General features: G+C 47.6%; 1 protein-coding gene across 3 annotated transcripts in view; it reads left to right on the top strand.

Annotated features, from left to right (window-relative positions):
* Window positions 1-13719, top strand: part of si:ch1073-291c23.2 (uncharacterized protein LOC799862 homolog) — a 49713-nt gene that overhangs the window by 8632 nt on the left and 27362 nt on the right. For 2 of the 3 annotated variants that reach the window (XM_051647490.1, XM_051647489.1), the window contains one exon: window positions 10603-10712. In XM_051647490.1, the coding sequence (XP_051503450.1) occupies window positions 10605-10712 (108 nt within the window). In that variant the 5' untranslated portion in view covers window positions 10603-10604. Of the gene's footprint in view, window positions 1-9651; window positions 9775-10602; window positions 10713-13719 lie in introns of those variants that run through there. The other variant, XM_051647488.1, reaches the window with a different exon arrangement.

Raw genomic sequence — 13719 nt, 5'->3', positions numbered from 1 at the left:
CTGGCCAGGGCCCAGGAGGCAGCCACACTTCTGGTAGAGTGGGCTCGTAACCCCGCAGGGGGTGGCTTGTCTTGAGCATGATATGCCATCATGATGGCGTCAATGACCCAGTGGGCGATCCTCTGTTTGGAGACAGTGCTTCCTTGTCTGTGCAAGTAGGCTCACTGGGGGAAACGCATACTTGCATAGTCCAGGGGGCCAGCTGTGTTCCAATGTGTCTATACCGAGAGGTGCCTCGGTCAGGGCCTACCAAAGCGGGCAGTGGGAGGATTCCCGGGAAGCAAACAGGTCTACCTGTGCTCAACCGAATTGACTCCAAATCAGCTGGACCACCTGAGGTTGGAGTCTCCACTCTCCCCTGAGGGTAACCTGATGTGACAGCGAGTCCGCTGCAGTGTTGAGGTCGCCCGGGATATGAGTGGCTCGTAGCGACTTGAGGCAGTGCTGACTCCAGAGGAGGAGACGGCGGGCGAGTTTTGACATGCAATGGGAGCGTAGACCACCTTGGCGGTTGATTTATGCTACCATCGCTGTGTTGTCTGTCTGGACCAACACGTGCCTGCCCTGGATCAATGGCTGAAACCTCCGCAGGGCGAGCAGTACTGCCAGGCAGTTGATGTGCCAACGCAGCCGTGGGCCAGTCCAAGAGCCGGTGGCTGTGTGCCCATTGCATACAGCGCCCCAGCCCATCTTGGAGGCATCTGTTGTAACCACAAAGTGCCTGGAGACCTGCTCTAGGGGAATTCCTGCCTGTAGAAATGCCAGGTCGATCCAAAGGCTGAAGAGGCGACGACAGACCGGCGTGATGATCACGCGATGTGTCCCGTGGCGCCATGCCCATCTCAGGACTCGAGTCCGAAGCCAGTGCTGAAGCGGTTTCATATGCATCAACCTGAGCGGTGTGGCCGCCGCTGAGGATGCCATATGCCCCAGGAGCCTCTGAAAGTGTTTCAGTGGAACCGCTGTTCTCTGTCTGAACACCTTCAGACAGTTCAGCACCGACTGTGCATGCTTGTTCATGAGGTGCGCTGTCATCGAGACTGAGTCCAACTCCAAACCGAGAAAAGAGATGCTCTGAACCGGGGAGAGCTTGCTCTTTTCCCAGTTGACCGCAGCCCCAGTCGGCTGAGGTGCTGAAGCACGCGGTCCCTGTGTGCGCACAGTGACTCTTGAGAGTGAGCTAGGATCAGCCAGTTGTCGAGATAGTTGAGGATGCAGATGCCCACTTCCCTTAGCGGGGCAAGGGCTGCCTCTGCGACCTTCGTGAAGACACGAGGGGACAGGAACAGGGCGAAGGGGAGGACCTTGTACTGGTATGCCTGGTCTTTGAAGGCAAACCGCAGGAAGGGTGTGTGTCGAAGTAAGACCGAGACATGGAAGTATGCATCCTTCAGGTCTACCGCCACGAACCAATCTTGATGCCGGACGCTTGCTAGAATGCGTTTTTGTGTCAGCATCTTGAACAGGAGTCTGTGCAAATCCCGGTTCAGTACTCATAGGTCCAGGATTGGTCGCAACCCACCACCTTTCTTTGGTACGATGAAGTAAGGGCTGTAGAACCTTTTTTTCACCTTGGCTGGAGGAACAGGCTCTATCGTGCCCTTGTGCAGGGGTGAAGCGGACGCCGCAGAACCTGGGCGGGCACCTGGCGAACTGAATCGCATAGCCAAATTGGACGGTCCGGGACAGCGATCGCGACGGGTTGGAAAGCGCGAGCCACGTGCCCAAACACCAAGGGAATGATCACGTCGGATGTACTGGTGGGTGGGGCCTTGTGATGGGGTGGAGCTCGAGGTGCCACGTCAAGGGGATTCGAGCCCCGTGGCCATGCTGAGTCCAGGGACATCAAAGCCTGGCTCCTGCCGCCCATCGTAAGATTGGCCGAGGGGGGGAGGAGGAACCTCATCCCCATAGTCCACCGGAACCAACCCTGTGTGGGCATGTTTGTGCCACAGCTGGGCGCACAGGGGCAGGGGGTCCGCTGCTGGAGCGCCATACCTGCAAAAGCGGGATGGTGGACGGTGGCCGTGACGAAGGGCGTGCGCACCGGACCTGTGACCCAGGAAACGAGAAAACCACTTTTGTCAAACTTCTGGATACCGCAGCCTGTGGGGCATGCAGCGACAAAAGATTCTCCTCCCGGCCCTCCAACGGGGGATGTAGTGGTCTGTTCGCCAGCTCTAGAGAAGTGGGTCTCCTCGCCCCTGGATCGACCATCTTGGGGGCGCTTCGAAGCCTTTCTCGGGTACTTAGTGAGAAAGGCCACAGGAGGGCTCCACCCCGGAGCCAGGCCACAGGAGCGGGCTGCAGCAGAGCCGGTGTTATTGCTGCTACAGGATGACGCCCTTGGCGACAAGCAGACGGGGTGCAGGGTCTTAAGCCGCACCGGGGCAGGATATGTTGTAAGGCCTCCGTCTGCTTTTTCACCTCCGAGAACTGCTGGGCAAAGTCCTCAACGGTGTCGCCAAACAGGCCCACATGGGAAATGGGGGCATCAAGGAACCGTGCCTTGTCTGCCTCTCCCATCTCGACCAAGTTGAACCAAAGGTGGCGCTCCTGGACCACCAGGGTGGACATCGCCTGCCCGAGAGTCTGCGCCGTGACCTTCATCGCCCGGAGAGCAAGATCGGTCGCCAAGCGCAGTTCCTGCTTTAATCCCGGGACAGAACTACCCTCGTGCAGCTCTTTTAGCACCTTGGCTTGGTGTACTTGCAGGACAGCCATGGCGTGCAGGGCGGAGGCGGCTTGTCCAGTGGCACTGTAGGCCTTAGCCGTCAGGGACGACATAAACCTACAGGCCCTGGACAGGAGTTTCGTGCGCCCACGCCAGGTGGTAGTGCTCTGCGGACATAAGTGCACCGGGAGCGCCTTATCCACCTGGGGATCACCGAATACCCCCTAGCCGCTCCGCCATCGAGGGTAGCGAGAGCAGGGGAGCTGAAAGATCGGGACTGGGCAGTAAAAGGTGCCTCCCACGATCTTGTCAGCTACTCATGCACTTCCGGGAAGAAAGGAATGGTGGCGGTGCATGGCCGTGGGTGGCGCCCTGAGCCCAGGAACCAATCATTGAGCCGCAAGGGTTCAGGGGGGAGTGGAGGGTCCCGCTCATGGCCGCCCGGGAAAGCATGTCCATCATTTCCGCGTCGGCCCGGGACTGGGCAGCCATCCCCGAAGGGGGAAGCCCAGTCAAAGCCTCCATGTCCAACTGGACGAGCCCGCTCTCCAATGCTGCGTTCGATAACTTATCCACTTCCCGGGCTCTGAACAAGAGGTCAAACTCGCCCTGAGACGAGCCGGCGATCTCGTCTGAGCACTCGATCGGGGCAAGCAAGCATGCTGGGGAATGGGAGGTCTGTGGGGGGATACCCGGCGGAGGTGATCCCATTGAGGTCCCCAAATCACCCCCAGTGCTAACCGGTGCAGCCTCAAACCCGTAGGTAGAAGGACTGGCACGGGGAGCCACTGGGGTGGCTTGCTTTCTAACAAATGCAAGCCGCGACCGCAACATTGCCATGGTCATGTTCTCACAATGAGGACATGACTCATCCACGAACGCTGTCTCCGCGTGGGCAGCGCCCAGACATGTAAGACAGCGATCGTGGCTGTCGGAAGTGGAGAGATAACAACCGCAACCAGGAATAACACACAAACGGAAAGGCATCTTTAAAAAGACGCATCTTTAAAAAGACGTTCTGTGTATGTCGCTCTTTTGGAAAGGAAATATACTATATTAGAATATACTCTTTTAATATGTTCTGCTGCAGTGCCCAGGGGTGTTCTCTGCAAACTACAGATGCAGAGGGGGAGAAGCCACTGAAATGCGCCATAAAATCCAGCAGAGAGAGGTGAATGAACTTGGTGGATGAATTCAGCTCAATGAATAGAACCGCTCGGCTCCGAAGAGAAAATCTGAATGAGTGGTTGCATACCAGCTCCTTTTATACCCGTATGTCCAGGGGAGTGGCAAGCAAATTCCACTCACCAATTCTCATTGGCCTTTTAAAAAAAGAGCAGAGGTGTTTGGGGCTCCCAAGAGTGACCCCTTGTGTCACTACATCGACACAACGTCGAGTGAGTGACAGATAGGGACATTAAACAGGCAAGGTGTCCATGGCAGGACACCACGAAGAAAAAAAAATAGCTATATATATATATATATATATACAGTGTTGGTGTAATGCATTACTAAGTAATTGATTACTGTAATTAAATTACTTTTTCATTGGAAAAAGTAAAGTAATGGATTACTTTTAATTTTTCAGTAATTTACAGTTACTTCTGATGTAATTGTGTTAAATACTGTATAGATTATACTGTATTCTATATATAACAATAGTGAATTTAAAATTGAAATTTAATATCTAATGTTAAAATGCATGTTTTCTAATTTATTGCAGCCCCCTTAAATTCTTTTGCCAGTTCACGATTAATTTATTTGATTTTATATTATTTATTTGAAAGAATTAAAAGAACAATTTCATGTTTATCCTTGCATTTTTCATCTGTTCGAGGATGATAAGGGTTTTAGAAAGTAATTAGTAATAAGTAATGCAATTACTTTTCAGACAGAGTAATTAGTACAGTAATCTTACACTGTAGAAGACTCTGTACTGTGATGAGGCCTAAATCCTGACTGAAATTGTTCATATATACTATTTCTCTGTAGAACAGAACATATTTGGGAGGATACTACCTTTTACATAAATGGGAGATTTGAAATCGGTCTATAACTAGCCAGTTCTCCAGTATCAAATTGTGGCTTCTTAATAAGCGGTTTGATAACTGCCATTTTAAAGTTTCTTGGGACATGTCCTAAGGATAGCGAGGAGTTAATAATATTAAGAAGAGGTTCTGAGATTACTGGGAATACTTCTTTTAAGAGCTTGGTTGGTATTGGATCTAACAAACATGTTGTGGCTTTTGATGTTTCGATAAGTTTTGTTAGTTCTTCATGACCTATGACAGCGAAGGATTGAAGTTGCGTGTGAGGAAAATTATGAGACACTGTTTTCTGAGGTACTGTGACAGATGATTGCATAATTCCAATTTTATTTCTGATTATTTAAATTTTATCAGTAAAAAAATTCATGAAGTCATTATTCTTGTGCTGCGACGGAATATCTGGTTCTGGCTTTATTCCTAACCAATTTAGCCACAGTACTAAATAAACACCTAGGATTGTTGTGGTTATTTTCTATGAGTTTGCTAAAATATGCTGACCTGGCAGCTTTTAGTGCCTGTCTGTAGCTACAGACACTATCCTTCCATGCACCGCAAAATACCTCTAATTTTGTATTCTTCCACTTGCGCTCCATTTTCCGAGCTGCTCTCTTGAGAGCATGTGAGCATTGTACCATGGTGCTGGGCTTTTTTCTTTCATTTTCTTTAATCGAAGGGGAGCGACATTATCAAGAGTGCTAAAGATGACTGTATTTATATTTTCTGTTATTTCATCAGGTTCTTCTAGGCTTTGGGATATACGGAGTGTATGAGATAGATCTGGAAGATTATTAGTGAAGCTATCTTTAGTGGTCGAAAGAATAGTTCTACCTGAACAATAGCATGGTGTAGATTGAGTAACATTAGCTGATCGCAGCATACAAGAGATGAGGTAATGATCTGAGATGTCATCACTCTGCGGCAGAATTTCTATATTATCAACATCAACTCCATATGACAGAATTAAATCTAGCGTATGATTATGGCGATGAGTTGGTCCTGTTACATTTTGTCTGACTCCAAGAGCGTTGAGAATATCGATAAATGCTAATTCCAATGTGTCATTTTCATTATCTATGTGAATGTTGAAGTCACCAACAATTAAAGCTCTATCTACAGTAACTACAAGATCTGATAAAAAAAATTACAAATTCACAAAGGAAATCAGAATAAGGCGCAGATGATCTATATACTGTAGCAAGGGTAAAAAACGACAGAGTTTTTTTAATTTATATCTATATCTGACGGTGTCACATTAAGCATTATTAGTTCAAAAGACCTAAATGTATATCCTGTCCTCTGAGTAACACAGAGAGATGGATAGTGAGGTTTCAGGAGGGAGACGTGGAAAGTAGGGTGAATAAGGTATTCGGGGTGAAGTTGGAGTTGGTAGGTGACAGAATTGATTTGTTTAGTGGGTGCAGCTGGATGTCCTTAGTGGAGAGCCAAACCTTCTGCCCAGGTTGGTAGATGGGATTAGATGATCTCAGTGCATCGGCAGGGATCTTCTGGCGACAGACCACCCTCTGCAGGTGATGGTGGGTTAAGTCCCAGACCCTCTCGCTCTCTCTAAACCAATGGTTGACTGCTGGGACATCTGATGGTTCTCCGGACCAGGGTCCACAATGTGTGACCAGGGTCGACGTGGGATGGGTGGTGGAAGGAGCTTGCCAGCCAGTAGTTGTCGCGGTTCGAGACATGGCACATTCCGGGCATCCCTGGACGAACCTTCTGACGTCTTTGTCCATGCGCGGCCACCAGAACCAGTCCTGGACAAGCGAGAGGGTCCTATTGGTCCCAGGGTGGCCAGTGCCCAAGGAGGAGTGGATGTAGTCTATGAGTGACAGATGTTGAGAGGAGGGTACAAAGGTTGTGTTGGCTGGACAGCCTGGCAGAACAGGTTCAATGGCGGTGGCTTCGGCGATTCTATCATCGAGGGTCCATTGGATAGGGCTTACAATTATGTGAGGAGGAAGGATGGTGTACAACTTCTCGGGGCTTTCCTCTGGAGTGTAAAGATGGGAAAGGGCATCCGCCTTGATGTTCTTGTCCCCCGGATGATAGGAGATGGTGAAACTAAAACGTGTGAAGAAGAGGGCCCATCATGCCTGGTGAGGGTTTAGACGATGAGCCTCCAGAAGGTACTTGAGGTTCTTGTGGTCAGTTAGTACCAGGAAGGTGTGTTTGGCCCCCTCTAGCCAATGCCGCCACTCTTCCAGGGCCAATTTGACAGCCAAGAGCTCCCAGTTTCCGATATCATAATTTTGCTCCGCCAGGGAGAGTTTTCTAGAGAAGGCACATGGATGGATCTTAGATGGTTTCCCCAGCTGCTGAGAAAGGACGGCTCCTACGCCATTAGTGGAGGCATCCACTTCCACCACAAAAGTCCTGCTAGGATCAGGGTGGATGTGAAGTGGGGCCATGGTGAAGGCTTCCTTCAGATGTTGGAAGGCGTAGGAATCCTCGGAGTTCCAGGTCAGAGACTTAGGCTTGGATCGGGGAAGGGAGGTTAAGGGAGCTGTGAGAGAGCTGTAATTCTTGATGAAGCGGCGATAGAAGTTGGCGAAACCCAAGAAGCGCTGGAGTTCCTTGATGGTAGTAGGAATGGGCCAGGATCGTACAGCCTCTACCTTCTCCTCGTCCATCTAGATACCCTCAGGGTTGATGTTGTAACCTAGGAACTGGAGGGATGACTGATAAAAAGAACACTTCTCAGCCTTGAGGTACAGGTGGTATTCCCTCAGCTTTTCCAACCTTAGTGCGACGTGTTGACAATGGTCGATCTCTTTACGGATGTAGACCAGAATGTCGTCGATGTAGACGAGGAGGAATCGATGGAGATACTCGCGGAACACCTCATGCATGAAGCCCTGAAACACGGAGGGGGTATTGACCAGGCCATACGGCATCACCGGACTTGTAGTGGCCGGTTGGGGTTATTAAGGTGGTCTTCCATTCATCTCCCCTCCAGATTCGAATGAGGTTAAACACGCTGCGCAGGTCCAGCTTGGTGAAGATGGTAGCTCCTCTCAACAGTTCCAAGGCCGCCGAGACGAGGGGAAGTGGATATCGGATTATCGGTTATCTTGTTGAGGGAGTGGTACTCAATACAGGGCCGGAGACCTCCATCCTTCTTCACCACGAAGCAAATCTAGAAGCAGCAGGGGATGTGGAATGTCGGATGTAGCCCTGGTTGAGAGCCTCCTCGATGTACTCTTCCATGGCCTTCTGTTCAGGGATGGAGAGAGGATATATTTAGCCAAGGGGCACTGGCTCACCGGGGAGAAGGTCTATTGCACAGTCCCAAGGTCGATGTGGAGGAAGTTGTGAGGCGCAGAGTGGGCAGAAGACATCCTGGAAGTGGGAGTAACAGGATGGGATTTCCACGGAGGTGGAGCGGATAGGACTCTCGATGGAGGTGGAGTTGAGACAGAGAGGAGGAGATTTCTTGACGATAATTGAGGGTCTTGGAATGGGAAGATTGGGGAAACAGGAAGGAGAGCACTGGGAGCCTCACTTCAAGATGTCGCCGGTAGACCAGGAAATGATGAGGGAATGTTGTTCGAGCCATGGGCGTCTCAACACGATGTCAGCGGAGTTCTCCGAAACCAGGAGGGTGATGGCTTTGTGGTGGAGACACCCGACTTGAAGTGTAAAGGGACCCACACAATGACGAATCACACATCTACTGATGGGTTTGCCAATAATGGAGTGAATCCTTAGGTTGGGCTGACATGGCCGTGGATAGAGCTGGAGCTGGTGACAGAGCGCGTCTGAGATGAAGTTGCCAGCTGACCCAGAGTCGAGGAGTGCGTGTACTGTAAAGGAGAAGTTGGAAGCAGTAAGCATCACACTGGTAGACAAAGGAGAGGAACTAACGTTAGAGTAAGTAACATGACTCAACAGTGGGCATGGAGGACAAATGGGACACACCGAGATGACGTGTCCCTTACCACCACAGTACAGGCACAACCGCTGGGCCAACTGACGCTGGCGCTCTGCCGATGATAGCCGAAAAACATCCATCTGCATGGGCTCCCCGCCTAGTTCTGAAGATTGGACAGAGGGTGATTGTGCTGGAATAGGCGGAGACTGCAAGTCGGGCACTTCATCGAGGCAGGGCTTCAAACGGTTGGCTACTCGAATGGAAAGTTGGATGAAGCACTTGAGCCCCATGGTGTCATCAAATGAAGAGATGCAGCCGCAGTGTTGGGTCGAGCCCCTGACGGTAAGTGGTGAGTAGAGCAGTCTCATTTCATCTGCTGGAGGCTGCTAGGGTGCGGAACTTGAGAGCGTAATCTTGGACGGAGACTTTACCTTGACGAAGATTACAGAGTTGTTCACCAGCGGAAGTATCACCCTCAGGGCATCCGAAAACCTCTCTGAAGTGTCAAGTGAAGCTCTCAAATGTTTGAGTAACGGGATTGTTTTGCTCCCAAAGTGGTTGGGCCCACTGCAGTGCTCGTCCAGAGAGCAAGTTGATGATATAAGCCACCTTAGCCCGCTCTGTGGGGAATAGGTGCAGCTGCATCTCTAGGGCGAGCGAACATTAGAGCAATAAGCTGCCGCAGTTCTCCGCCGATCCGGAGTATGGTGATGGATTGACCAAGGGACTGGCAGAATAGACCGGTGAAGAAATTGCGGAAGTGTTGGTTGAGATCGGTGAAGCTGAGGGGTTAGATGAGTTGGTTAGTGCTCAACGGAGTGTGTCAACCAGCTCCTGGACGGGGTCCGGACCTTCTGGGTTTATGGTTTTATGAATGGTCTGGTATCCTGTGACAGTAACCCAGACTCGAAGACGGTGGTGAACCCAAATGCAGGTATTTATTGGAACAAACACAAACACAGACAGCAATTAGCAGGTGAGTGAAGAATGAGCAGATCGGTTCAGGAACAGACAATAGTACTTGATGGAGGTTAATGTATTTGCAGGTTGAGGTATTACTTGGGTTGGAGAATTACACAAAGGAAAGGAGACGCTGGAGAGGAGACTTGGAATAAACTCTGGAGAGGAATCTTCGAGGGAGCTTGCTGGAATGGCGTCTGAAGAGTCAGGTAAGTAGAAGGTAAGTGAGTCTGTACACTGCGTTGATACCAGACGAAGACTGATGGGAGAGTGGAGTGTTATATAGAGGAGCTGATTGACACAGTGATTGGAGACAGGTCAGAATTCGGGGGAGCGGGAGTGTTTGTGGCGGGAAGGTCAGGTGGATCCGTGACAAAAACCTTCATCAACAAACATTTTTGCCAGTAATTTCGGTAAATAATTCAGAAAAGATAGGCTATAGCACACTTTGTCAGAAAAGCCTGAAGGTGTGAGTTTGGTGGATGTTGCTATAAAGCTCTTGGAGGAATTATAGTTGAGATTGTAATTTTTGCTTTTTTTTTTTTTGCATTTTGTTAGTATTTATTTTTTTTTTTAGTTTGAAAATCTTTGAGATATCAGATAGGTCTAATTAAAATATGTTTTTTTCAGGCCTGTAAATGAATAAAATATCAAAGTCATGGAAATGTCTATAGAATATATGTAGTTTCTAGTTTTGTGTAGAGTAAAAGTTGCATGTAAAGTCACCATATAATGTCAGATTTACGAGTGAATCATTCTTTTGAGTCTCGTTCTTTTTAATAAATTACAAATTGGCCTGAATCAAAATGATTTTTAAAAATCTGTATCCATTAATCAGAAATGCCTGTATTAAAAGGTCATGGAAATTCATTGGTCAAAAAGGGTGGGAATCCAGAATTTGAAATGTATCCACCATCTGGTCATGTTTTGGGATTGTCTTATCCTCCTAAAATAAAATTTTTTTCTGGAAAATTTGAAAAAAAAAAATGGAATACCAATTGTTAATATCCTTACTGATACTGTGATTGATTCTGTAGTGATGGCAGAGGATCGGACAGCAGAGAGTGTAGCGGAGCCGCTCACCACAGTGACAGGCGGCAGTAAACCCCTGCACCGCTTCCTCAGAGGAGAACCCAAGAGTATCGGAGTGAGACACAACACTTCCACACAATCATTCATTTATCAAAGTCAATATCTGTTACAGGAATAAACCTTAAAGGGATAGTTCACCCCAAAATAAAAATTCTCTCATTATCAAATCAAATCACTTTTTATTGTCACACAACCATGTACACAAGTGCAATAGTGTGTGAAATTCTTGGGTGCAGTTCCGAGCAACATAGCAGTCATGACAGTGATGAGACATATACCAGTTTACAATAAACTTCAGATTTACACAACACAATTTAAAATCTAATATACACATAATTACACACAACACAATATACAAATAATAACATAGAATGTACAGTATACAGTACACACAATATAGAATACACATTATACAATAAAAATAGTATATATAGTATATATAAAATGTACAGTAGGTTGTATTGTACTGTATTGACATTCAGGCTGTCGGTTGATAGTCAGTTGCCAGTGTGTTGTTAAGAGAGAATGTAATTTATGACAGTCTAGTGTGAGATATAAGATTAATAAAGTGCAGTGCCGATGTATATTGATCGTGAGAGATCAAGAGTTCAAAAGTCTGATTGCTTGGGGGAAGAAGCTGTCATGAAGTCGGCTTGTGCAGGTCCTGATGCTGCGATACCGCCTGCCTGATGGTAGCAGTGAGAGCAGCCCATGGCTCGGGTGACTGGAGTCTCTGATGATCCTCCAAGCTTTTTTCACACATCACCTGGTATATATGTCCTGGAGGGAGGGAAGCTCACCTCCGATGATGTGTCTGGCAGTTCGCACCACCCTTTGCAGGGCTTTGCGGTTGTGGGCGGTGCTATTGCTGTACCAGGTGGAGATCCAGCCAGTCAGGATGCTCTCTACAGTGCTAGTGTAGAACCGTGTGAGGATGTGGCAGTTCATTTCAAACTTCCTCAGCCGTCTCAGGAAGAAGAGGCGCTGATGAGCCTTCTTCACAACGGCCTCAGTGTGGACAGACCATGTGAGTTCCTCAGTGATGTGGACACCGAGGAACTTGAAGCTGCTGACTCTTTCCACTGGTGCTCCATTGATGGTGATGGGGCTGTGTTCTCTTTCTCTTCTCCTGAAGTCCACCACAAGCTCCTTTGTCTTGCTGACATTGAGGGAGAGGTTGTGCTCCTGACACCAGGGTGTCAGAGTGTTCACCTCCTCTCTGTAGGCTGTTTCATCATTGTCAGTGATCAGACCTACCACCGTCGTATCATCAGCAAACCTAATGATGGCATTGGAGCTATGTGTTGCCACATAGTCATGTGTGTACAGGGAATACAGTAGTGGGCTGAGAACACAGCCCTGTGGGGCTCCAGTGTTGAGGGTCAGTGATGAGGAGATGTTACTGCCCATTCTAACTACCTGGCGTCTGCTTGACAGGAAGTCCAGGATCCAGCTGCACAGCGAGCTGTTTAAGCCCAGAGCCTGGAGTTTCACATCAAGCTTTGAGGGCACTATGATGTTGAATGCTGAGCTGTAGTCTACAAACAGCATTCTCACATAAGTGTTCCTTTTTCCAGGTGGGAGAGAGCAGTGTGTAGTGTAGATGCAATGGCATCATCAGTGGAGTGCAAACTGCAATGGGTCCAGTAAGGCAGACAGCACAGAGCAGATGTAATCTCTGATTAGTCTCTCAAAGCATTTGCTGATGATGGGGGTCAGAGCAACAGGGCATCAGTCATTTAAGCAAGTGATTTTGGATTGCTTTGGTACAGGCACAATGGTGAACATTGTGAAGCATGTGGGGACCACAGACAAGGAGAAGGAAAGGTTGTAAATGTCCATAAAAACACCAGCCAGTTGTTTTGCACACACTCTGATGACACGGCCCGGAATGCCATCTGGACCCGTGGCTTTACGGATATTCACCCGTCGGAAGGATCGGGTTACATCCGCTATAGAGACGGAGAGTGAACTAACCTCTGTAGCTACGGCCGCAAGAGCTCTCTCCACGAGGGTGGTGTTATTTCCCTCAAAACGAGCATAAAAATTATTTAGCTCATCTGGGAGAGAGGCAGTGGTGGAGTTTTTATTTCCTTTAAAGTCCGTGATGATATAAATTCCCTGCCACATGTTTCTAGAGTTGGTGGTGTTAAACTGTCCTTCAATCTTGTTCCTGTACTGGCGTTCTGCTGCTCTGATAGTTTTGCGGAGGGCATAACTGGCTTGTTTATGCTCCTCCGTGGAACATTTATACCCTTATTGTCCAGGAAAAAGAAGCAGTTCATTTAACACACGTTGACATATTTATTTATTTTTTGACAACATAGTGTTGTTACAGGGTAAGGTGCAATGGGGCTAAAGGCACAACATAAAGTGTGCTATTTTGCAGGTCACAAAATGTATCAAGATTGAAAAAAGACATTTCGTTTTATTGAATATTGATGGTGCAACATAATGTGTGTGAAAAGAAATAAAAACAGAAGGTTGTTTTTATCTAAATTATATATTTTTTTTAAAATGGTGGCAAGGAGCCTTTCACCCCACACTTGGGGTAAAAGGCCCCCAAGGGGTTATTGTGATGTTGTGTAAATACAGGGACAATAGTTATAGAGCAAATGTTGTCAAAATAATTTTGAGACAGCAAGATGCTTTTTTGAGTACAAATTGAGATAATACGTACTCAAAAAACTACTACAGAAAAGGGTAAACAATTTAATGTTAATTTCAGTCACATTTGGCATTTTATAACATCTCAAGTATTCTATAAACAAATGAATCTCCATTGTGAATGGATCAGTCAATATGAGCCCATTTTGAACATTCTTCTTATCAAATCTATTGCCCCACTTAAGAAAAACAATGTGTTTTATGGGGACTTTTAGCACCTTCAACAGGGGGGCTTTTTACCCCAAATACTATCCTTTCACTTATTGGACAGTTATTAAAAAACTTTTCATTTAATGACCTTGAACAAAACTGAAAATTATAAATAAGTATTTTGTCTCAAAATAAATGTGATAATTTCAGGGTTTCTCATTAGCTACATATAGTTGCAACATTTA

Source organism: Myxocyprinus asiaticus, chromosome 21, assembly GCF_019703515.2.
Source record: "Myxocyprinus asiaticus isolate MX2 ecotype Aquarium Trade chromosome 21, UBuf_Myxa_2, whole genome shotgun sequence".
Lineage (NCBI taxonomy): Eukaryota > Metazoa > Chordata > Actinopteri > Cypriniformes > Catostomidae > Myxocyprinus > Myxocyprinus asiaticus.
This window is presented reverse-complemented; position numbering and strand designations above follow the sequence as displayed.